Source organism: Camelus bactrianus, chromosome 22 (genome assembly GCF_048773025.1).
Source record: "Camelus bactrianus isolate YW-2024 breed Bactrian camel chromosome 22, ASM4877302v1, whole genome shotgun sequence".
NCBI lineage: Eukaryota > Metazoa > Chordata > Mammalia > Artiodactyla > Camelidae > Camelus > Camelus bactrianus.
The window spans coordinates 11,141,661-11,167,618 of record NC_133560.1 but is presented as its reverse complement, the minus strand read 5'-3'; the positions used below and the strand labels follow the sequence as shown (position 1 = coordinate 11,167,618).

At 38.9% G+C, this 25,958-nt stretch overlaps 1 protein-coding gene across 7 annotated transcripts in view; it reads right to left on the bottom strand.

Annotated features, from left to right (window-relative positions):
• Positions 1-25,958, bottom strand: part of FBXW11 (F-box and WD repeat domain containing 11) — a 112,426-nt gene that overhangs the window by 27,904 nt on the left and 58,564 nt on the right. For 5 of the 7 annotated variants that reach the window (XM_074350296.1, XM_074350295.1, XM_074350290.1 and 2 more), the window contains 4 exons: positions 15,399-15,461; positions 12,046-12,271; positions 3,173-3,359; positions 2,196-2,286 (listed from right to left, as the gene is read on the bottom strand). In XM_074350296.1, the coding sequence (XP_074206397.1) occupies positions 2,196-2,286; positions 3,173-3,359; positions 12,046-12,271; positions 15,399-15,449 (555 nt within the window). In that variant the 5' untranslated portion in view covers positions 15,450-15,461. The remainder of the gene's footprint in view (positions 1-2,195; positions 2,287-3,172; positions 3,360-12,045; positions 12,272-15,398; positions 15,462-25,958) is intronic. The other 2 variants (XM_074350291.1, XM_074350297.1) reach the window with 1 other exon arrangement.

Below are 25,958 nucleotides of genomic sequence, written 5' to 3'. Positions count from 1 at the left end.
GCCACACAACATAGTTCATGAGTATAACGCAAGGGCTTAAAACAGAGTACTTGTAAATATTACATTCTGCTTGTGACGGTTTCAGACCAGCTATATGGGTAAAAGCCAAGCTCATGAGTCTGTTATTTGTTTGATCCGTGGATCACTGATACAACTTGTGTGTCCACTCAGGGCAGTATAAAACACACTCCCAAAACAGAGTCAAAGAACTCTATTTTGATGAAGTACCAGTGATCTATAGCGCAATAAAAGTTGTACCAAGTGCAGAAGAATATAGTTGATCACAGACTCAGTGTCTCAGCAGCTGTGTGATCCTGAGCACGTTATTTAACCTTGTTGGGCCTCAGGCTCCTCAACTTTAAATCAGGGCAGGGCCTACCTTTCAAGTACTGTCCAGAGGTATAAATGAAGTTAACAAAGTGTCTAGCACAAGAAAACCCTCTATACGTGGTACATTATTTTTTATTATTATTACTATTAGTGTATGTACCAAAGTATAAAACATCGGCCCCTACACTAAGAGAACTAGCCCACAAGAATCTGGAGGAGACTCTTGTGGCCAACCAGTGGGTTTTCCTAAACCACACTTTAAGAACCACTGGGTAGACCACCATGATGCAGAGGTTTTGTGTCAAACAGGGTTTTCCCCCATAGCTCTATTTCCCCTTACATCTGCCTCCTCTACTAACTTTAAAATATTATTCCAGCCTGAGGAAATGGTTATGGTAGGTGGTGTCACATACTGTCACGCCATAGAAAACTGAGTTCATACTGTCGGTTACCATAGTACTCAAGCGGATTAAATAAAATTATCTATGCCACCAAATCTTCAACCTGATCTATTTATTTCTAGAGCTCCTATGTATTAATAATAATTGACTTTAGATATGATCATTCTTACAATAAAGGGCTTGCTAAAATTATTCAAGGAAATTCGGGGATACTTTATAAAGAATAGTTGGGGAGAAAAAAGTAAAAGGTAACATAGTTTCTAAGATGCAGGCACAGGCAGCATCTCAGTGCAACTACACAGTGGTAAGGCAGTCCCCTCTTGCCTGAAGCACACACACCCACCCAAAGATTCAAGTTAACACTATGGCTCGGCTAGTAACACTACAGGAGCAGTTTATTCTAGGTTTTGAACTGCCAATGGATCAATTAATTCCTAAACTTTATGATGTCTGGCTGAAGTTTTAAATTATTTAACCTTCCCTAAAAGGTTACTTTATAGCTCATTTTAGGGAACAGAATACTCAAGACAAGTCACATTCAGATTTACCATTAACCAAATGATTCCATTAGTTCACATCTGCCTTAAAAAGAGGGTGGCGGGGGGGCCTCCAAGAAAAAAAAAAAGCATGTGTTTCACCATTAATGAATTTTGGCACAATAACTTTTATGTCTATCACCTGAGGGCAAGGATTACTTCACATTTGGGAAACTGGGTATAACTTTATGGGTGATACGGCATTGCCTAGCAAAGGCTGAACTTTTCTGCCAAGGAGGAAATAGTGCAGTAACCAAGACCTGCCAAGAGCACATGTGAAAGAGTTAATGAGAAATGCCTGTGCATGTCTTTCCTGGTTCAAGGAAAAGGGCTAAATAATAAAACTGAACTAATTAGAACACATGAACAATATCAAACATCTCCAATGTTTCTCATCAAGTTCACAGAGTTTTACTGGTCTGGAGAAGTCGCACTCAAATCCAAAATGGTCCAGGAGCATAATTTGCTCTATAAAAGCCACTTAACCGTTGCTCAGAATCGTATTTGAGTGATTCTAAAGAAAAATTATGGGAAGTTTACAGAGGAAATCGAGGCTGCGCCGCCTCCAGTTCTCCAGAGATGGCTCAAAAACGTAAAACTCTGCTTACTTAAAGAACAGAGCCTTGGATTTTGGAAATTCTATCAAATTAGAATAAAAAGTTGATTTTGGATTAAGGTTCTAATTAACTGACAGCCCTGCAGAAGCATTTTGTGTTTCAGAGAAGTTAGATCATTTTTTAGAAAAAGGCATTATCTACCGTGAAGAATAGCTACAGATTACACATTGTGACACATTTGCTTCAAGCGTTCAGGTTTAAAAAAAATTACTAGTTCTATGATTTAAGATCAACAGAATACTCTAAGGCAACATAAAAAAGTTGAGAACAAGACACAAAGAGCCCATAAAACAGATAAATCATAAAGTTACCTCTATATCCTGGATAATCTTTGGGTATAATGACCTATAAAATGAATTGGGAGGGCCATCTGTGGGTCTGTTTTTAAATAGGTACTGATCCCTGGCAAATAAAAACAAACAGATGTTACATTTTTGCACATAAAAGGGTGAGTTTTATGTTTATGTAAACATGGTGCTTACAGAGATGAATCTTTCAAGGTTTTTGACTTGCATTGAGCTTTAATAGTTCAAAAGCAGGATTTCTGACAATTAAATGTACATGTTAGACACAAGTTTATTTCAGCTTACAGTTCTCTCACATGGTCCTAACCTCTTATGTTCTGAATACCCAACATAATAGTCTAGCCTTTCATTCTGTTGTTTAACAAAAAGTGCTAGTTCAGCTTTGAGAAAAATCTAACTTAGAACATATCAAACTTCTTCCCATAAAGAAAACACAGCCCTAGCCATCACTCACAGCACCCACCACTCATCTGCCACAGCTGGGGCTCTCTCTCTCTTGCTAGCTGGGCCAGGTGGCTGGCACGTGCAGAGCTCTAAAGCTGTATTTAAGATAATAGGTTGTCTCTGAAAAATCCTGCCCTCTATACCGCCCATCTTCAACCAGGAAAAATAACTCGTAGCAAAATGGCCTTATTTGACTTTCTCCTATTTTTCTTTCTTTAAAAAAAAAAAATCTATCTTTTGGTAATATTATCATCACCTAAGGAAAATGTGAAAGGAAAAGCAAAAACACATGGCTTTGAAAAGCCGACTCATTCAAACTATACAATACTGCCTAACAATTAATAAAGGTGAAATATGCATTTCAGAAAGGGTTATTCTAACAGCTTTAACTTTTCCCCCCCTCAACTTGACCACTCATCTTCTCCCACTTGTTTAAAATACGTCAATACATCTGGCAAGTATAACTGCCCTTTTTAGTCATCAAACTGACCCCATGTCAAAGAACCCTTTTCAAGGGAACAAGCAACCCAAATACTTACCACCCTCTCCTTTCTGAAAGTCCCTTCCATAGAGGATCAGTGCGCACCATTCGTTCAATCAGCTTCTTCCAAAGCATTCCTTCGGAGATCACTCGCTGCCATTCTTTACATACCAGCTCTGCTGCACACAGAGACCTGGCATCCAGGTAAGAAAGAATGTTTTCTGCTATGTGATCTAAGCCTTGCTCTACAAAATAGAAAAGTCAGTGAAGAAATGGGAAAGGAGATGGAAATGTACCAGTTACCATTTCCTTAAAGGTAAGAGGAATAAAGAAATCCTGAACCAGGAAATATACCTGAGTAATATCAAAAGTCTGCAGATACACAAGTGCATGAGTACATAAGCATAAACACTTCTTTTTGGTTCTGGTTTTTTAAGATAAAGCAAGTGATGGCAACAGTTCCTGTGTGTAAAAGCCAACCCTCGACAGTTCTCTATTTGTCATATACTATAATAAAAGATTTATTGCCATTTTCTTTTACATAACTCTGTGGGGCAATGACACCCCAAATTTTACAGATAAGGCAGAGAGAGGTAAAAGCATTCAAAGTTTCACCACTATAGCGTAGCGAAGCCAAGACTGCAACTCCAATCTCTTGCTCCAAAGATTATGTTCTTTCCCCTCTGGTTCACTGTGTCTCATAACAAATCATCCTATTAACGCATGACCTATGGATATCCCTCGGCGCTAAGGAGACAAAAAGTTTCACGAAGCACATGCATCTGAAAAGGCTTATGAAAAGTTGAACAATCCAAGACTTAATTAAGTCAGGTGTACTTAGATGTATTTTTGTCAATCATTGCTCCATCTCCTTCTTGTGGAGGTAAAATCCTCAAAACCATGAAACACATGCCTGAAAGTTCTAGAACTTTAAGAGGTTTATCCTACAAGATGCAGTATCCTCTCAAGGGCAACCAAGATTCAGCCTTTGCCAATACACACAGGGTAAGACCATGACTGCAGTCAACACTGTTGCCACCTATAAACTCCCACCCTGTGGTTTTGGGCGCATCCCCTGCAAGCTATCAGAAATAAAGCTCATCCCGAGACCTATTCTGTGCAGGGGTGGGAACACAAAACACACAGTCAGGTAATTCCAATTTCAAGCCAAGGTTCATCATGCTGTGGTTCTACGACATGAAACAATACTGAAACATCCCCGCCCCCTAGCTTTTTACACTATAAAATGGTCATCACCAGGAACAACTGTCCTTTCTCATGTTTCTCTGTAAGAATCAGATGAAAAAGTCCTATGACAAAGTTTTAAAGGTCACCATCCAAGGTTAAAATTTGTTCTCTTTTTCAAGATAAAGAGCAGTAGAGTAGCACTAACTTGGCAGGGTAGAGAGAAATCACTAGACTTTCAGAGTCTCCGTTTCCTCATCTGTATAAAATGGGGATAATAATCTCTGCCTTATTTTGAAAATACCCAAATGAGATGATGCATCAAAAATGCTTTAGAGACGACGTTTTTGCCCAACTCTAAGAATGACGATGTACCAGGCTGATGACAGTTTACAGGCCCTTCGTATACTAATTCTCCTGCTCTGGACTAGATCTAATATCCTAATCTGATAAAGAAGACTAACTACACTGAAACCACTATCTTTCCTTGCAGACGTCACTGTATTAGCTTTAATGCAGCAACACTCACATGCCTTCATCTGCGGTCATGTCATGGCAGACCCCTAAGACGGTGGGGAGCTGAACGTAGGCCCCTCCCCTCAAACATCTATTAAAACAATTCCCTCTGATTCTGTATTTGTACAGCTAGTTTAGAAGTGGGAGGCAGCTTCATGCCAAAGTTTGTATTATCCTGACTACAGTTCATCTTCAAAGTTTTACCTGACCCTTCCATTTCTGATTCTATCATCCAGAGGTGTGGTTATTCCACACAAGATCTGCATGATGGGCAAATGTAGTAAGTCTTTATCCCAAGTTGTTGGCAAACATGGAAAATGGGTCAGAACCAAGGACAGCACCCATGATTCTCTATTTCCCTCTAGGCTATCATTCATCCACTCATTAAATACTCACTAAGCACCAACACTGAGCCACCAGTTCTGTAACCATCTGAATTTTATGCTATGACCCAGCCCACATCTCTCTACTCAGTCCTCAAGGGCATTTGAAGAAACTCTGCCCATGAAGACACTCCTATCTTTACACCATGTTTCTGACCTGCTAGTTTCATAACTTCATCCAAAAAGCAAATCAGGTGAATCTGGCATGGTTGCTGTTTGTGTTCCCTTGCTGGTGCTTACTGCATAAAGTTGGCATTGCAATTGTTTGTTTACAAGCTGACACAAACTGCTTTGTGTACCTCAAAAACTATAAAATGCATAGAAAAATGTTTTTAAATTCCTAAATCCCACCTCTCAGAGACAATGGCTTTTAACTTTCTGTATACTACGTCCTTCTAAGCTTATACATCTCTACCTAGTCTTTTCTTGCAGTTAATTACCTTTTGAAAATCCACTTGAAAATTAGACTAGAATGGAACATCAAATTTAACAGCCAATATCTCCCAAATGCACCTTCTCCAGATCTCAAAACCACGAAATCTGCTCATCAATCATCGCTGGGTACTATCACGCAGGACTACCAAACACAGCCATACAAGCTGTCTGGGCACAACTGTACCCAGGAGCTCTACCTACTGGCTTTCGACCACTTCTCAATGTCGCACAATTCTGAAAGTCACAGCTGTAGGTTCTGTCACTTTCCTGGCACACAAGGTCCTTAAGTCTACTTGTTCACGGGAGCTATATGTTTCCTAAGGATCTCTGTATCTTTCTTGGACTACAACTTCTCTATTCTTTCTAGTTTTAAAACCATCATTCTAGTGGGAAAAGAAAAAGGGTAAGTTAAATGAGTGAAAACACGCTGCTTCCTTCTACTGTCACTACGCCACCCATCCCAAGTACACTAGCCCTTCATTCTTCATACTCTTGCTCTGAATAGTTGATTATTTTATTTGTTTTCAGCTGCCCCTAATTACATAACCACTTTGGACAAGTGCATATTACTTGAGGCTTAGCCTTCTTGATACCATTCTCAAGGCTTCAGGCTACCTTTTCATATATCTTCATGCCCCTTTCTTCCATTTTTCTGCCCAAGTGTATTTAAAATCAGGGAAATCTATGGATAATCACATGGTGTTCTACTTGCGCCTCTTCACTGCTGGAACTGATGTATTATTAATCAGAATTTCAAATTTCAGAATCTCTCTACCCTCTTTGACCGTATTTTCTTTTACAATCTCTAGCCATGACCGAACAAACTTAGCTCTTCTCTGAATTCTCCAAATTCTGGGGTACTTATTTATCATCTAATTTCTACACTTAACATTAGAACACAATCACTTTCCAAAGTTTCTCTCCAATCACTAACCAAATCCTCCTAATTGGTTATAAACGTACCCCTAACCAATTCCCCTCTTGAATCCTCTGCTCTCTGAGAGAGGAAACAAACAGCAAGGCAAGAATGCATTATAGAGTTGTTTTTTCAGGCCTCAATGGCTGCCACATCCCCATGGTCTGTATATGAACTGGGAAAGCAGCATGCAAATTTTCCACCTGGCTGGGTGGTCTATGAGCTAGTTCTCAGAAGCCAGGGTGGTTATATTTGAATCACTTACGCCTACTGATTTTAAAAACAACAGCAGCAAAAGCAGATTCCTGGATATTCTCCTGATCTACTGAATCAGAATCTCTAAATGGTGGGGCCCAGGAATCTGTATTTTTAAGACACGCCACCAGATAACTCTGACATGCTGGGAACTACTGCTTTATAGAAGTAATATCCCTTTCAGCCCTCCCTGGTTTCCCCCCACCTCGCTAGCTCACACCACTGGGATGGCTGCATAAGGAAACTCATTACTAACACATACCTCCTGCTCTTCCAAGGGCCATTGGTCCAACCGAGGAACAGCTCAGTGAAAGCTACAAGATTTGATTCATTTCCTTTTGTTAACACTTTAAATTCATTTCATCCTTCTAGGAGGCAGCATGTTTTAGTCTCTCAGAAAATGCACTGGCTACAGAGTAATATAACGTAGGTTGAAGCAAATCAGTTTTCCTTTTTGGAGCTCAGTCTTCCATAAAATAGGAATGAATTAAATGCCTGAAATGGATTATCTCATATAACCTACACAACAACCCTCTGAGACAGGTCCTCTCCACAGCCTCATGTTGTAGAGAAAGAACTTCCTAACTTTGTTGGGAAGGTTAGTAAGAGGAGGTTACTAAGGAGCCAGATACGGAATAGGTACTCAACAATGTCAGTCTCTCTTCTTCCCTCTTCCAGACACAGCCTCAGCTGATATCCTTGGTCAAGAAAGCTAAAGTATTCATTGCTCTTGTTTGTTATTTTCTGCAGAGAAAATATTACGCCCTCCTCTAGCAAATCGCTAAGCCCTCTCTACTACTGGTACAGCACGAGTAAGTCTCATACTCCTTAAATATTTAAAGAAGAACAGGAATCACCCAAACTCTATTAGGTACCTTAGAATTGCTGCTCCCAGAAGCTGTGCAGACCTTGTAACTTTCTGGTTTCAAGCCTATTCAGGACAAAGAGTTGACTGAATATGGTGGGCTAAATGCCTGGGCTAAAAAGTGCTCTGAGGTGTTAAAAACAAAGCATTTTCTTAAGTACCCATGTCTGGCTCTCATTTACTCTATCGTGCTGAGACTCCCCCATCTCCTACCGCCACCCCCCTCCCCAAGGCAGCAAGAGGACACATTATGGCCCCAGAAATTGAGGCCAGAACACTGCACACACAGGCATGAAGAAGTGCTGCTGCTGCGAATTACAGGCACCAGATGAAGGTCTGGAAATTTTTCAATAATAAATTAAAACAATTAAAAGGCAAAAAATTTCAAAGCTCAATATGTAAATAACACTGTACCAAAATGAAACTCAAATGTGTAATGTCAGTTCAATGCCCTTGACTACAGCCAGTTTTAAGACAGCTGCTTAGATCATACAATTACAGAAACTTTTATTATTTTAGAAACGCATTTCAAAGAGCAGCTGCAAAGAAATTTCCTGCCCCCCACCCCTGCTGATCCTCCCCCCTCCCTACTCACAGATCTAGTTGTAAAATCTGAAGTTAGAACTCTTTTGAAAGAAAAACAATGTAATTTCTGACAACAACAGTCTGTCAATGCAATGGATGCCTTTAACTCGGAATATACTGACCTAAGGATTCGGACAGAAATGAAGTGAAATAAAGCTCAGGTCACAAAGTCCAACATTTTGTTATGCCAACAAAGTGGCACACACACACACACCTACCTAAATGATGTCAGGATGAATCAATTCGGAAATCAGTGGGTGAATAATTAAAACTTCCCGGCAATAAATCGTATTACTCCTAGAGAAGCAGGTGTTTCCTGCCTCTCTGGGCTCCCCCCACCCCAAACTCTCATCCTCAGAGTACCCAGATGCCAGGCTTATTACATACACTGTCCCTAATGTTCACAATATCCCATAAAGAATATTGTTATTCCCACATAGATAAGGAAACTGAGGCTCCAAAAGGCGGGCTCACATAACTATTAAGTGCAGGGGCTGCAATTCAAATTGAGGGGCCGTCAAATCCAACACCTACGCTCTTCCAGCTCTGTCCTGCGGGGTCTTTGGCCCTGCATCCAGCCTAAAGCCTATGCTCTGTTTCTTCCACATCTCCCAAGACCTCTGATCTAGTCTCCGTCACATTTACAGTTCGTAATGGTTTTTCATTCTTACTTGGGGATGAGGCAAATGAATAAATCATGGCCAGGAAGCTAAGTGTTTTTAAAATTCTTAATTGTTTAGACACCTCACCAAACGGATCACCAATGCTTATCATCCGTTTTGAAGTACAATTTGCCTCTACTTCAAATGGCATAAGGATTCCCTTTAACAACAGTTCTTGCAAACCACAAACTCAGCCTGCAGAAATTGACATTGCAGACTAAACATTTACCATGATTTTTAGAAAAGCATATCATAATTATCACTTTTTCCACTGAACCAAAAGGAGCCAGAGACCACAAACATTTTCCATTTTCCCTAGACTGACAGGTATGATATTCACAGTACGCATTAAAAAGTCAAAACTATAGACCATCTTTTATAGAATTAATGGCTTTCACAACTAAAAAAAAAACGCCTTCAGTTGACTACCAATTTCAATAAAGTAAAAATTCAAACTCAGGATCATCCACAGTAAAAGTTAAGCACCAAAGCAGAATAATGATTAGCAGGCTGCTCCACACATCATTAAATCTAAGTATGAACAAACACGTGGACCTGTTTCTCCCCTAATGTTCTTACAGCAGGGTCTGTGCTGAGGAACCAACGCCAGGTTTAATCCAAGTCTACTAGACACTAACACAACCAACTCGGCCAGCTTGTCCCCAGCGATTAGATTCATATGTATGATATATACTGACATACGTATATATGTTCAGATCAAATCCTGTTACGACAAATAGCATTTTAACAAAAATATTTCCATGTCCCAGCCAATGGTCCATTCATTTCATGTAATATTCAATACCACAAAATTCCACTTTAACAGAGATATGGACAATGCCTTAAAATTCGCTGTAATGAAAACTGAATTGTATGCAATTATACTAACCATATTTATATACATAACACATGTTCATCTGTTCTGTCTCTTCTCCAAGACTGTACGCTCCCCAAGAGAAGGGGTTGCCTCTGAGCTATGTTCTGCAAATCAAGAGAACTTCAACAGTGCCACCTGCTGGGCGTTCTGTAAATGTAAGTTCAGTTCCCTGATACTTGAAAACGTTTGAGAGGCAAATTACAGGGAAAAATAAAATAAACCAAACACAACATAAAACAAACAGATTTGCCTGAAAAAAATGGAGGCATAGCGTCATTTATTTAAAAGCACATATGAGAAACAAGTACAACCGTCAACTTGAAAAACTACTCTGCCTTTTCTTGGTGTGAGATGTGGCCTGAGTCATGGGAAAGGCCGGGGGGCTGAGTTCTGGCACTGCACACGCAGAGGGGCTGCATCACACGCGCACACATCTTACTTCAGTTCACCTATGATTCTCTCTCACACAATTAGGAGCATATCTCTTTCCTTCTCTCCCACTCTCTCTAGGTAAAAGTAAATGCTACTGAATTGGACTGTAAACCATGTATTTTTATACTTGTAGCCAATTTAAGGAGTTGTCCAGAGTTATCGTAACTGGAAGTGATTTCAGCTTTCGCACTACCTTTTGAACCAACCCCCACCATCACCTGCACAATCACCACAATAACCAAAAGGTATTATCGCAGGCGTTTCACCCAGTTTCTCTGATCTTTGGCTTCATCATCTACACAATGAGAAAGAGCAGTAGGTGATGGCTAAGTCTCTCTTTCAGCAATTAAATACCACAATTCTAGAAAAAGAAGACTCATATTCTGCTTTTGTACAAGTGCTAATTCAAGAAATGGGGAAAATAATGCTACCTTTCAGCATGAAAAGAACAGTAGAGTCGAAATTTTCTAAGCTGACGCAAATATTCTTAAGCACTCCCACTGTAGAAAGTAAGCTTACAAGTTTAGAAGAAGGATTAGGAACCAGAGGCTGGCCTGTCAATCTGCAGCCCCAGGTTTCAGGCCTGCGACATGAGCCCAAGTCCTGTTTGCTGTGGAAAGTCTTCGAGTATGGGGTACTGACGCACTCGCTGTAGATCACAGACAATCTAAGGGAGAGGCTGCTCTGTAAGGAGCCATCCAGAAGCTCTGACGAGGGGCAGGGCTGGTGGCAGGGCTGTGGTTTTATCCCTGGCTACTTCAAGGCCCACCGTGGCTCAGCAGCTGTGAGCTCCAGGCTATCCTGACCACGTGAGGGGAAAGTGTTCTGGCCAGTATTCTCACATCCTCTTCAAGAATGAAATCTATCTTACCTAGCCAAATTTAAAGTAAAAATTGAAAAAAAAAAAAAAAAAAAAGACAGAAAAGAATGAGTGATCAAAAGTCAAAGGAGGGTAAACAGGCAGAGCACAGAGGATTTCTGGAGCTTTGAAACTATCCTGTATGACGCTATAAAGGTAGAACGCACAGCACCAAGAGTCAATCTTAAAGTACGTGCTTTGCGTGGTGACGTGTCGACGTAGGTTCACGTACCATAACAAACACACCATTCTGGTGTAGATGTTGACAGTGAGGCAGCTGTGCTGGGAGTCATGGGGGTGGAGGGAGGGGAGGGTATGGGAACTCCATACTTTCAGCTCAGCTTTGCTGTTGAACTTAAAACTGTTGTAAAAATAGCCTATTTCTTTAAAAAAAAAAAAAAAACAAAGTAAATTTAACTGGAGGGGGGTGGGGCAGGCAGGGAGAGTGAGAGCAAGAAAGAGGAAGCTCATGCAGGGGTGGGGTAGTGACGAAGAGAATACAGAAGTAAGTTTTAAGAAATGTATTAAGACAAGGTATCAACTTCCTCAGTACTTTTGTGCCATTCCTTAAGTGTCACTTCAGATACAAATGAACATCCTAAATTTGGGGATACTTCCCAAACACTGTAGAAAAAACTGTCCCATTAAAAAAAAAATTTACTTATAAAGGCAAAATGCAGATTGTACAGAGACGATAGTTATTAATTCATTACTGAAGCAATAGTACTGACCAATGGTCAACACTATTAATCACAGAAACTGCCTGCATTTCCCAGACAGATGCTAACTGTAACTCCTCTTCAAGGAACATGTATTAAAACACAGTATGTGTCCCAAAGAAATGCTGTCTCACACTGTATTCATTCATATTCATGTCACAAACATCTGCTTGGCTCCGCCCAGGCCCTTGGGATGGGCACTCTTCCAGTTCTCAGCTTTTTAAAAAGACAAGCATGGTTACCTGGTAAAGCAGTAATGAAGTCCCGCTGCAACATGGGCTTCAGGTAAGAGTTAATATGTCCATGCTGGTAATGACACATTCGTGAAATGAGGTGTTCCACAAATTCCACTTGATCTGATTCAGACCACTGGTCAAAATATTTAATACACAAGTCTTTTTCTTTTTGATAGTTCCCTTCTGATGGCCTCTTTCTGGAGACGATCACGGATGACGTTCCATTACTGATCTATTTCAGAAAAACAAAAAAGTAATTAGTTTGACAAGGAAAAGAAATCTAATTAGTATTTCATCAGAAACATTTTTCACCCTGTGTATTTAACCTTAAAATGCCAGTTTCAGCCTAAAGCCAAACTTATTCCTTTATTCATTCATTTAGGAAGTTAATTAAAATGGGCCATGTACTCAAATTAGTCACTAAAAGTAAATATCAAAATTAGAGGTTTTTCTAAAGCTAAATGATGTCTTAAGTCATCATTCTCCAATGCTTATTTCTAAACCATGCTGTTAATTAGACTAACTCATGTTGGAGATGACCATCTTAGAAAACCTGTTCAACTTGGCACAGTGGCAACTGATTGACTATGAATAGTTTGTCTTCCTTCCTCAAAGCTGAAAGTTAAAGCTATACTCATCTATGCAAATAGTTCTCACACTTTTGCATGCATCAGAACAGCGAGAGGACTTGTTCACAGACTGCTGGGGGGCCCACCACAGGGGTTCTGATTCTACTGGTCTGCAGCATTTCTAACAAGTTCCCAGGTGATGCTGCTGCCACCGGTCTGGAGACGGCATTTTAGGGACCTCACTCTGAAAACCACTGGTCTATGTAACAGAGAAACCTGAAAGCAATTCAATCTAAAAAGCTTCATTTTATCTAACAGTTTCAATCTCCTCTGTATTATTTCCAGAGCTAGTTTAGTTTTTCACTCCCTTCTTTTGATCACCTATTCAGAAGGTGACCCAAGGTAAACCACATATGCTTGAAAAGTTCCTCATCTTACATAGCTGGTTTATAGATACCCCGAGGACTCCTATTCGAATGGTTGCATTTCTCATCAAAACTACATGGTCCTTGCACAAAACCAGTATGTATTTTTTTTAATTGAAACTACATACACAGCAACTGGACAACAGTATTTTAAAAATCTGCATCCTTAGACTAAAGCCACAACTGCTACTGGTATCAGGAGGCTCAGTAACTTTCCCGTTTAAAAACAAAATAACCTCAATACTTCCGTCAAACTTTTGCCCAGCCATCTCTCCATCACTCCTCTGACAGCCCCTTCTTCTAGTGTACCACTAGAAGAAGTAACATAGAAGAGAATTTTGGAAACTGAAGAGGTGCATCACAAACGTCCATTAATTCCATTAGGAGCTTATCTCAGAAGTCTTACATGGGAAGAACCAAGAGCTTTTGTCATCAGCACATCCCCTAACTTAAAGCAGACTGAACCCACCCCAGAAAGAAGACATCCTTTGTAAATATCCAAAGGAGTCTTTGGCCTTCCTTGGTAAAATCTTATAAATTTTTCACGTCTGAAGTGAGTTCTCACGTCCATATTTCGAAATATAAAGTCAGAAGGCATTTATCTTCCACCACATTCTCACCACTCTCCTGGAAAGTTTTTTGCCTTATAATGTGCGTGAAAGAGAGCTCACTGACAATGGGTACCACCAGGGGGCAGCATTGAACAGAGTTTTGTTTTTTTTTTTTTGGGTGTTGCTTCTAATAAGATAAACCCAAAACATCAGCATTCAAAACAGTCAGATGAAGTGAAAATTCTTTGCTGTGCTGAATACCAAACTGGCCTAAGGAGTATCTTTGCTACTTTCAAACATAAGGATGTGCACCATATTATAATAAAGAAAATTTAGAAATAATTGCCCAGTTATAGGCAACTAAAGCAAATTATACATATACACCTACACAAAGTACTGTAACGTAGCCATTAAAACTAGGTTTATAAAGTAAGATTTTAATAATAAGAGAACATGTTTATGGAATAATACTAAATAACAAAAGAATTTTATACAGCTTAGGATCATAATAATTTGTGGGAAGGGGAACACGCCAAGACAGAGTAAAGGATATAAATATGAAAATATGAAAAGTACCTAATCTTCAGAAAGAAAGCTATATATGTTTTCCTTCCCCTTTTCTTTCTATATTTTTTCATAATAATTTGCCAAAATAATTGCTTTCATAATAGGTTAAAAACAATGATGATAACAACTTGCATTTGTGTACTGCTTTATAATTTACAGAATATGTCCACACACAGTATTTCATTTGCTAAGCAAAAGCGTTTTATTACGTCATTTAGAGAAGGGTTCGTAACCATCCAGCCTCCCTAGAGCACTGGTGTATCACCATTAACTTAGCCGCCTGAGACACAGATTGAAAACAAACAAAACAAGACCAAAAAAACACACCTGAAAGCTCAAGTGTTAAGAACAACTGTGAACTGAAAAATCAATAGTAAATGAAGAGAATCCTGCTGCAAAATACCAAATATGAAGGAGGGGACAGAGTCAGTCTGCACAGAGTTCCCCCCAAAATAACGGCATGCACCCAGTTCTACAGCACATTTTCCATTTCTATTTCTAACCACCTGCCTGGCCCAGAAAGATCTTCCTGGCATGGTTCTGCTTTGTTTTATTTCATTTCATCTTAAATTTGTTGGGGACACTGTGTTCTTGCTAACTAATCTACTCCTTTGCTTCAAAGCAAATGAACCCAAAGAATATTTTTTAAATATTATTCTCTTCAGATTTAGATTTGTTTTGCCTTTAATTGTGTCTTCACGAAGGCAAAAATTATGTGTACCATAATGGTTGATGAGAACACGAAATCATGAGACTTTATATGCTCTCCACCCCTCACCTTGCAAAAAAAAAACTAGAGGATTGAGAGGAAAACTAGCAAACTAAAATAGAGCCAGGAGAGAAGGGAACTGGACTTACAAGGAAAAGGCAAACCAATAGGAAGTGGGGGAGAAGGGTGAGGATGGGGACAAAAAGTCAGTGCATACACTAGTGTGAGGCATGGTGCCATCCTGGTGACAAAGGACACCACCACTGTCCATCTTTGGCTAAGACAGTGGGCCCCACAGACCAAATATTTTGGGCCACAGCCACTTCAGAATCTTTATAAAAACTCCAAAATTCTTTATTATTCATAATGACACTTCCCTAAAGAGCAGAAGATAAATTAGGGTGGATTCTGAAACGAGTAAAATTGCACAAAAGAAAACAAAAACGCCCTGGCTCTTGGTTTCACTGAGGACATGAGCTGAGGGAGCATCTTATCTGCAGCAGTCAGTTGCTGTCTTATCTGTGCGCGTCATTCCTACCTGCCAAAGAGTACTTTTCTTTGGGGACTCATCTTCATTTTGATCCTCCATAACTGAAGTGTTCTAAGGGGGGAAAAACAGGTTATTTGAATTATGCCAAGTTTTGCAAATTCTAAATAACTACACCAAAATATAATTTTGAAAACCCAAACTAGAGTGAACCAATCAAACCCAAGAGCTACTTGGCCTGTGGCGAATGACATGCCATTTTGGGTCAACAGGACTGTGTTCATCTTTCACAAATTAATAGTTAGTGGTTGGACAAAAGTAAGCATAAAGTCTTTATTTATGAAGTCTGGGTATACTTAGAAAACGGACTAAATTATGAGAGTGGAGCTGAGGCTCTACCTCAATCACCACTATTATTTAACTGTCTTTTAACTTGTGGAAAGAAGCCCCAGAGACCTGCTAAGTTCCTGATGATTGCACAACACATTTACTAGAATGTCTGCTGTTCAGTAATCCACCGCAGCCACCAGTAATTAGAAGTGACAAAGCCCTGGAAGCCCCCCTGCCTCTCTTTCCTCCCTTGATAGCCTTGTTTTTCTGGAATGGCTTTGCAATCTCCCCTAGCAAGCATGGTGGGTGCCCCAACCTTTTCCCTTAAGAGGAGGATGCTGTTAGTCAGTAACAATCTGGCTTGCCTTGGGAATGCATTAGCTTTTGATTTTTGTGTTTACTGCACAAAGAGGCACTGTGTAATTATTCTTTCTGGTGACCTAGTCGCTCAATAGATGCCCATTAACTGGAGATTATACATGATTGGATTTTCCCTTTTGAAGCTCCTACCTAATAGCTAAATGGAAACTTAATGAGAAGGGGAAGTGGGAGAGTTGTGCCCTGAAAGAAATAACAACTCATTTATGGACGGCAGTCAAAGATTCCTTCTCAAACCTAAAATTCCACGATGAGGGTACCAAATATAAACTACAGCACTTGTCCCATAGTGTTATTCAAAAAGACTCTATTGATCTGTTTAAGTTATCAGTGTTTACAAGAGCCTATTTATTGTCTGTAGGGAAAGAGCCTATTTCTCAATGGTTCCCTATTTTTCTTTTATGTTCTTCACGTTGTAAAATGTTTGGGCACACACAGTATTTCCAAACAATCCATTTGAAAATACCCAGTGTAGGCAGTGGCAGAAGAACCACCCCTGAACCCTGGCGCTTGGGCTACACAGGGGCTCTCACCAGGGCTGCAGAACGACGCGGTAGGAGAGCAAAGGCTCCGAAACCAAAGAGAGACCCTGGAATCCCGATCTGGTCGCTCATTCAATGCACATATGTGATTCTGAGCAAGCGGTTCTGCCCACGAGCAAACACAAACCACATAAAGCCGTGGAGGGGACTGAGGCAACCAGCACGGCGCTCGCTGTGTGATGGGGATTCAACAAATCTGTTCACGTCCTGCTATGAAGAAGCTGCTTTCCCCCAAGTGTTATCTTCTCACGCTTTTCTAACCTGACTTGGACAGAATGGCTCCAGATGGCTGCCTATAAGGAAGGACCACTGGCTTCCTTAACAAAATCTTATAAGCCCTAGCTCCAAGGTCTGCAATGGGGAAGGGGGGCAGGAGGGCGGGGCTCCACATGCTGAAGTCAACCATGAGCTAGAGAGGAAGACAGCGTATGTCCAACTGTCCAAAGCTGGTCTGCAGTGGTGGGAGCAATAAATCATCCTGAATGAGAAAAGGGGAAAAAAGAACAGGGAAACAAAAGTAGTATTTCTCCCTCCACATACTTTTCATTTTACTGCTGCCTTGAAAGACTCGGGGATTAACAAAGTCAGCAGGCTTCCTCAGGGGAACGAACAAAGTGAGAACAGTGACTCACTACAACCATCCGGATCGGACTGGTAGGTTGAGTCATCCTTGCAATATCACAATGTCCTGGATTCTGAGAGAGTGGCAAGAAGAAAGAATGGCTGGACACATGTAGAGGTGAGCACATAAAGCAGAAAAGATATGAGAAGTAAGTCCCTGGAGTCCTGGGGTCAAATTAAGTTTGAGAAATGTCGCATGCTCATGTGTGCACTCTCTCCCTCTTTCTCTCTCTGACACACACACATACACACCCTATAATACACTTCATTAAGATACTAAAGACTCTGTAATGTCTCCTAATTTAAAAACTGGGTTAGGTTAGTTTCATCCAGCTTTCCCTAGTTTGTCAGGTATGGCCACCCCCCTCCCCCTTTATAATAAAATCTCAACAAGAACTCAGCACGTATTTGCAAACGCTGGACCAGGGCAACAGCACGGCATAATTCCTCCCTCCTCCCCCCATTTCACCAGACAAATACTCCTGGAAGACAAAGGAAATGTTCACATTTGACAACTACAATACATACCTTTCCTATTCCCCATCATCCTTCTCAGCCTGCTATATATGGGGATAAGAAGGGACGGCAAGAATAGAAAATTCTCTTGCTCTGGATAAAGAAGTTGCAGTCTATTTATACAATGGAATACTGCTCTGCCATAAAAAAGAATAAAATAATGCCATTTTCAGCAACATGGATGGACCTAGAGATTGTCTTTCTAAGTGAAGTAAGCCAGAAAGAGAAAGAAAAATACCATATGATATCACTCATATGTGGAATCTTGAAAAAAAAAAGGAAAAAAAAAGGACACTATGAACTCATCTACAAAACAGAAACTCTCACTTAGTAAACAATCTCATGGTTACCGGGGAAAGGGGGTGGGAGGGGATAAACTTGGGAGTTTCATAATTACTAATGTTAGCCACTATATATAAAAATATATTTTTAAAAATTTCTTTTGTATAGCACAGGGAACTATGCTCCATATCTTATAATAACCTTTAATGGAAAAATATGAAAATGAATATATGTATATGCAAGACGGGGGCATTCAGAAATAGACACACTGTAAGTGACTGTACTTCAATCTATCAGTGAAAAAAAAATTCTCTTAATAAGAACCACCATTTTTTAAAAATTACTTTGACTTTTCTTCCTTAAATGTATAACAAACAAAAAGTCACAAGTTTAAGTGTGAGAGAAAAAAAAAACAATGAGCCTTCCTTCCACGAGAAAAGGAAGGTGGTTTCCTACACCCAAACTCTCAGATGAAACCATGAGGTAAGCCAATCTGAGAGTTGAAATCCTCTTTAAGTGTCCAGCACTTCTGGGAAAGGAACGTTCTTTGAAATACCAACCTGGCTTATTCACTTCCTACCCTTCTCATCATCACCTCTTTCCTCCTACACCTACCAAGAAGTATCACATGTAAATGAAAAATGCAGACCCACCTACTCTGATACTACTACCAGTGGATGCTACAGTCTAGGAAGAAACAAGCCAGACTTTAAGCAGATCAGACCAACCTCAGTACTGCTGACCCTTGGGGTAAGGTTAATTCCTTGTGGTGGGGGACTGCCATGTGCACTGTAGGGTGTTTAGCAACATCCCTGCCTTCTACCTACTAGATGCCAGTAGCGTCCCCCTCCCCTGCACAGTGATAACCAAAAATGTCTCCAGGCTGCCAAATGTCAGGGTCGGGTGGAGTGGGTGTGGGGTGACAATACTGACCCCTCCCTTGAGAGCCACTGCTCTAAGGGTGTGGGCTCCTACACTTGCCTCCTTGGGAAGATACTAAAAATCACTGCCATCTCAGGCCTGGCCATTCTTTCTCTTCAGGCTTCTTTCCTTTGACGCCTGTGATGGTATGTGATTTCTTCAAGTACAGCTTGATCTCATCACGGCCAAGTAATTCATGGAGTACATAGATATCTAAATTCTGGTGTAAGTTCTGCTTGCCGTTAAATTCCTACTGGGGAAAACTTGATATAAGGAGTTCTTTACTAGAGATCCATGGGCTTGGGGGTGTGGATGAGGGTGATAAATGTCATGAAGTCATTTACAAAAGTTAGTGTGTATATATGCCTCCAGAAAGAAAATCCAGAGCTGTCATTAGATCTCAAAGGTGTCCCAAATGTAATGAAATAGCAAAGCATGTCTTTGACCAAATAGCTGGCTAGAGTGGATGGAGCCCAGGCACGTGCGCTTTGCTTTGTTTTGTTAAAGTTCCCCAGGTAACTCTTACATAAGTCTCTGCTTTAAAATCCCTGCTATGATGTGATCCCTGTAGTCCCACCATCCTAAGTAAGGAAGCTGCACTGATACCATCATGACACACTCCATACCGATACTGGACATTTCAGAACTATCAAATTTCTCAAGAATCTAACGCCTGTGCCTTCTCTCAGAAAGCCTTCAGGAGAGGATGCCAAAGTGAAAATGCTGCCCTCAAGCTACACTGATCAGAGGATCATTTCCAAACAGTAGTCCAGGCAACACAAGAGATTTTCAGAGAAAAAACAGTCCTGGAGTCTAATTAAGTTTGACAAATGCTATGTACTGCATGAGTGTTCCCCCCATCCCACTCCCAGAGGTAAGTGACGATACACTTCACTGAGACACTGAAGGCTCTGTAACATCTCCATCTCATAATTTAAAACTTAGGCCAAGTTAGTTTAACTTTGCTTTCCCAAGTTTGCTGGCTATGCTCGCCCCGAAACCCTCCTAACAGGCTCAGCACATGCTGGCAAACACTGGACCAGGGCAACAGCATGGCATGATTCCTTCCTCCTCCACCGACTTCACTGGACAAATACTTCTGGGGGACAAAGGAAATGCCCACTTAGAAACACAATATATTCTTCTCCTATTCTCCGTCTTCTTTCCCAGACTGCTACATGGGGTTAGTCTGTGTACAAGCCCAGCAGGCTCTAAGCAGTGATACATCTTTGCCAGCAGGTGCCACCAACTAACACAGAATATAGTTCACTTGGAAAATTCCTTACTTTAAGAGTTATATAAGAGGAATCAATTTCCTACTTTAAAAATGCTGCAAATTCTGCATTTTGGCTTTCGTGATGAGAAATACCTACACAATGTAAGATTTTCATATCAAAAACATCTTTACTCCTGACAGGAAAGGGGAAAAAATAAACCTACAAAGGATCTGGAAAATATGGGGGCATTTTGCCATTTTCTCTTGAGCTTCTAGATTTAAGACATTAAGATAACAGATATATAGTGCAAAATGCAAATAGTTAATTTTACTTAGTCTCTACTAGGCTTGGCTCATATGTTGTCTTTAAATCTTCAGAACAAATATAAAAGTAAACATTCCAGTTCTACAGAAGAAACTGAGGATCAGAGAATTAAGTAACTGGTTAAGAGTCACACAGTAAGTGAGAAACGTGGGACTCAGATCTAGGTCTGCTGTACTCAGAAGTCAATGTACTTTCTATACAGAAAAATACATCTCAGGTGTTTTCCAACTGCTGGTTGTAGCCTATGAAATCAATTTAATGGGCTATAATCAGCATTTTTTAAATAAAACGAAATTGAATCCGGGCATTCCCCTGCCCACAGGGTAAGTAAAACAAAGATCACACAATAAGGCTAAAAGCAATGAGCAAAAACATAACAGGAAAATTCAAATTAAAAGGAAAAGTCATTATTGCAAGGAGAGCAATATTCAAGTCAAACCACTGAATAACATAAAGAGCTTTAAAACTCTGTAAAAGGCAAAACTCTATAAAGAGGAGAATGTGTTTTTATATACAGAATAAAAGTCCACAAAGTACACCAAGGGAAGAAGTTCAAAATATTTTTTAAAAATTTTAAACACCTTTTCATTTTTGACAGATCAAGTAGACCAACCAACTTAGATAGAATATTAAACACACACACACACACACACACACACACACACACACACACACAAAACTGATTAAGAATATCGTGGGCCACAGAAGAAGTCTCAAATACAGTTAGAAAGCAGGAAGAGTGTGTATGTTTAAGATCAGGCCACGCAGAAAAGTCTAAATTTAGTTTGCCTGTTACTAGTTGCCATAAATTCCAAAGATAAATACATGGAACAGTGACTGGCACAGGAAAACCAAACACCTTTGAGTTGTTCCTTGTTAATTCCACCTCAGCCCCTAACTTCGCCTAAATCCTTCCCCCTCTAAACCCAATTCTTACCAACACACTGTTGGGAAATGAGTTCAGTGGAAAGACAGAAACATTCATTTGGAAAAAGAATTTTAAATCCGTCGGGAGTTTGACTAAAATCACCACTACGTGGTATTTATAATGTTGTTGAGTTTCCTTCCAAATTCTTTAACCTATAGTTCCACTCAGATTTCTAACAAGTATTTTGCCTGTTACTGATATTACAGGACAAGTTTATACTAAGGTATCTGGGGGTTTTTTTTTCGGTTTTTTATATGTATGTATTTTTTATTGTAGTCAGTTTACAATGCTGTGTCAGTTTCTGGTGTATAGCATAATGCTTCAGTCATACATGAACATACATATATTTGTTTCCATATTCTTTTTCACCGTAAGTTACTACAAGATATTGAATATAGTTTCCTGTGCTATTTAAGGTATCTGGAAGAATGAATACAGGAGAGTTTTTCTTCCTTTCCTCACCACCAATTATTTTATAAAAAAGAGAATGGTTGTTATTAGATATTAAAATTTTTTCCTTTTTTAAATAATTTTGGGGGGGGAGGTAATTAGGTTTATTATTTTTTTTAAATGGAGGTACTGGGTATTGAACTCAGAACCTTGTGTATGCTAAACACACGCTCTACTACTGAGCTCTACCCTCCCCCTTAAAATTTTTCTTAAAAGCTACAATAAAGTAGTGTGGTACTGACAACACAAAACCAATAACACAACACAGAAAGTTGAGACAGATTCATTTACACCTACAAATTTGTGTATGATGAACTACAAATTCAAATTGGAGGGAGAGGGATAGTTCAAGAAAGAGTATTAAAAATAAAAGTTAAATGCTACTTCATGTCATATAAGTACATACTATGCATAAAAAGAATCAAATATGAAAAACTCAAAAACCGTAAAATGACTAAAAGCAAAAAATAGAAAAATATTTAAAAATTCATGGAATGGGGGAAGGCTATCTAAGCATGCTACCAAACACAGAAATAAATTTAGATTTGACTAAATTTTTTAAAAATTTTAACTTGGGAATGTTCAGTCAAGTTTAAAAGACAAATGCACTGGGCAAAATATTACACAAATGGTAAATAACTTAACTATATAAAGATTTCTTGTAAATTAGTTAGGAAACCAAAATTAATACCTTAATAGGCAACTAAGCAAAGAGTAACTACCGATACTACAAAACAAGAAATTTAAATGTCCATAAAAAATGAACATGTACAATAACAAAAAAAAGATGCAATTTTTCACCTATCAAATTAACAACTTTAATTTTTATAGACTGTATAGGAATTGGAGTCTCTGGTAGGATTATAAATTGTTACTGTTCAGAGAATATTAATATGTAACTTTAAAAAGCACTACATAACACTGGACATAATTTAACTTACAGCAATTCATCTAAGGAATTACATACCTATCCAAAATTGTAGCTACAAAAATTTATAGCATGAAAAAAATATAAACCAGTGTAAATGTCCAAAAATAGTCATTTAAAAATATGATAACAACAGGAAAAAATTAAGTTCTTTCAAGAAACACTTCTATTGAAGTACAATATAGTGAAGAGCTTAATTCTCAAACATAACCAGCACTCAGACAACATAAAGAACATTACCAGGGCCCCAAACACCCCCTCATATTACCTCCCAGTCACTAATGCCCCAAAGGCAGCCTGCTACCACAGATTCATTTTGCCCACTTCTGAACTTTACGTAAGTGGAATTGTATCATATATATTCTTTTGAACCTGGCTTCTTTTGCTTAACATTATGATTTTGAGATTAAATAGAGCAGCAGTTAATCTCTTTCACTGCTGTATATTAACTCAAAAATCATTCACTCATTCTACTGTTGCTGAACGTGTGGGGGTCACTTCTACTTTTGGAATTTAAAATAATTCTGTCATGTCTTCTGGTGTATATGCATATGTACTTCCCTTAGGCCCACACTAGGGGTGAATAGCTAAGTCATAAAGTATACATTGCCACTCTTCCAAAGTAACACTGCCCAGTAGTCACTCCCACCAGCAGTGCACGTGCCTTCCAATTGCTCCTCACCAGTATGGGCTTTTGTTTTTGTTTTTTTGGTTTGGTTTTCTGTTTGGCTTTTTATGTTTGTTTGCCTAATTTTAACATTCTTTTGGGTATACAGCAGTGTCTCTCTGTGATTTTAATCTGTATTTTCCTGATGACTAATGATGTTGAGCAATTTTTCATTAACTTAATAGCCACCTGGATATCTTCTTTTGTAAAATGGAAGTGGCCATGTTTTTAATTGGACAGTCTTACTGATTTTTAGAAATTTTATATATTCTAGAATGGAGTCCTTTGTCAAATATATTTTTGCAAAGGTCTTCTCATCTGTAGCTTAACTTTTACATTCTCTTTATAGTGTCCTTTGATAAACAGAAGTAATTAATTTTAATGAAATGTAGTTTATCCATTGTTTCTTTTATTATAATTTGTGCTTTTTGTGCCCTGCTTAAGAAGTACTTCTCTTCTCCCAAGATCATAAAGATACTCTCTCGTGTAGCAGCCTAGAAATTTTATCTTACTTTATACATTTATAACTCACCTATGCTGATTTTTATGTAAAGTAGGAATCAGGATTCCCATTTAAAATTTTGAATGTAATGTTTTTCGAACTACAGGTTGCAGCTCATTTAGTTTACAGTATCGATTTAATGGATAACTACCACTTTTCTAAAAAACTGAAATAGAAAACAGTATATCTCTTATTTCTTCAATTACAACATATATTTTTTCATATTTTAATATCTCTGAAACTGGGCTATTTCTTATAATCATGACATCTTAAAATCAAAAATGGGCAGTGCTTTCTCTGAATGCTACATAAAATAATGGCCTGTCTTACAATCGATGCTACCTTTCATGTGACCAGGGAAACAGTATATGAGGGGATCGCTGTGTGGGAGTATGCATATGTGATATACACACAAATATACATAACACACACACATAAATACTATATATACACACATACACACACATAAACACACATGCTCATGTGTATGAGATCTAAATGCAAATTTTATTTCTAACTGTAAAAACATTGAAAACTCTTGATTAAAGTTTTGGAGTACAATGAATCCCATACTGCACAAGTCACTACCTTTTCAGTTTCCTTTCAATGCTCCTAGTTACATAAAAAGGTATCTTCACATCACTCTAACACCTCCAATTGTCTGTTTTTAACAAAAAGAGCCAGCCTCCTGTTGAGTTTACTATAACAAACAGTGTATGGCTAGAATTTCATTCTAGGTTTTGTTTTTATGGTATTTATTTTTACAGTAATCCACCTCAGCAAGCACCACAGATTTCCCAGTCATGCAGTGATATGTAGTTGTTCCCTTTTCTGATTTTTTTTTTAAGAAAGCAGGTTTTTAAAATATATGAAATACACAAAAGAACAAATGGTATGCAGACATGTCAAAACCTGTGAAGGCCATACTCACCTGCCTAAAATTGGTGAAATACTATCTTAGAAGAATAGTGACATGAAAAATGGTCTAAACTATATTAAATGGTAAAAAGCAGGTCACAAAATGTCTGTATGATCCCATCTTTACAAATACAATTTTATCTATCAATCTATTTAGAAAAGGAACTAGAAAAAGTGTGCTAAAATCTAACAAAACTCTCTGTAATTTTTATTTTCTTTTTGCTTACATAGCCTATCTAAATTTTCCTTAAGGAAGACACATCTTTTTAACAATGAGGAACAGTGATTTTTAAAATGAAACTTTAAAAAGTAAAAGGTCCATGCCAAGACCCCCGACATATATGCTCTACTTTAAAGAAACAGAAATCAGTTACTGAAACTTCCAGCAGGAGTCAGATCCTGTTGCATGTCATCTGACCACTCTGTGTGTTTCATGATCTAAAAAACCGAAGTGAAAACAGGGCCTCCCCGACAGGGTAAGAAATTTTTAAAAGACAATCCTGGCACTTAATATAGGCTCCTTTCGTCAAATTTAACCTCCACAGGACAGAGACATTTGGCTGTTTTACTCGTTCTGTATTCTTAGCATTTAGAATAATTCCTGACACACTACTGAAGTGTAAGTATCTGTTAACAGTGAATATTAGTATAGGTATCAAAATCTTCCTATTAATTGCAATGCAAAATTTTGTTTCTGCTTACAACTTTCCCATACTTTCCAAATCGTCTATGATGAGCCAGGATTCAAAACGCAGGGGAAGAAAAACACACACCACCATTTCTGGTCCTCACAGAGAGTAGTTAAAAAACAAAATCTATTTCAGAAAGGCAGTCACCCTTATCACCTCCGAAGTATTAATTTACCTAGATAAAAGAAGAACACTTCATTAATTATTTGACTGTTTAAAAAGGTCCAAAAGAAGGACAGATACAAGTCTTCTGGAGTCTCCCAGAGAAAGGAGACAAGGGATGGTAGAATGTGCACTTAAATGCTTCCTAGAGATTGACTTTAAAGAGCACTTTCGAAGTAAAACCTGTAAAATGCTTCATATTCACTAAAGAAAGCCAGGAAAAGAAGGTGCATTAG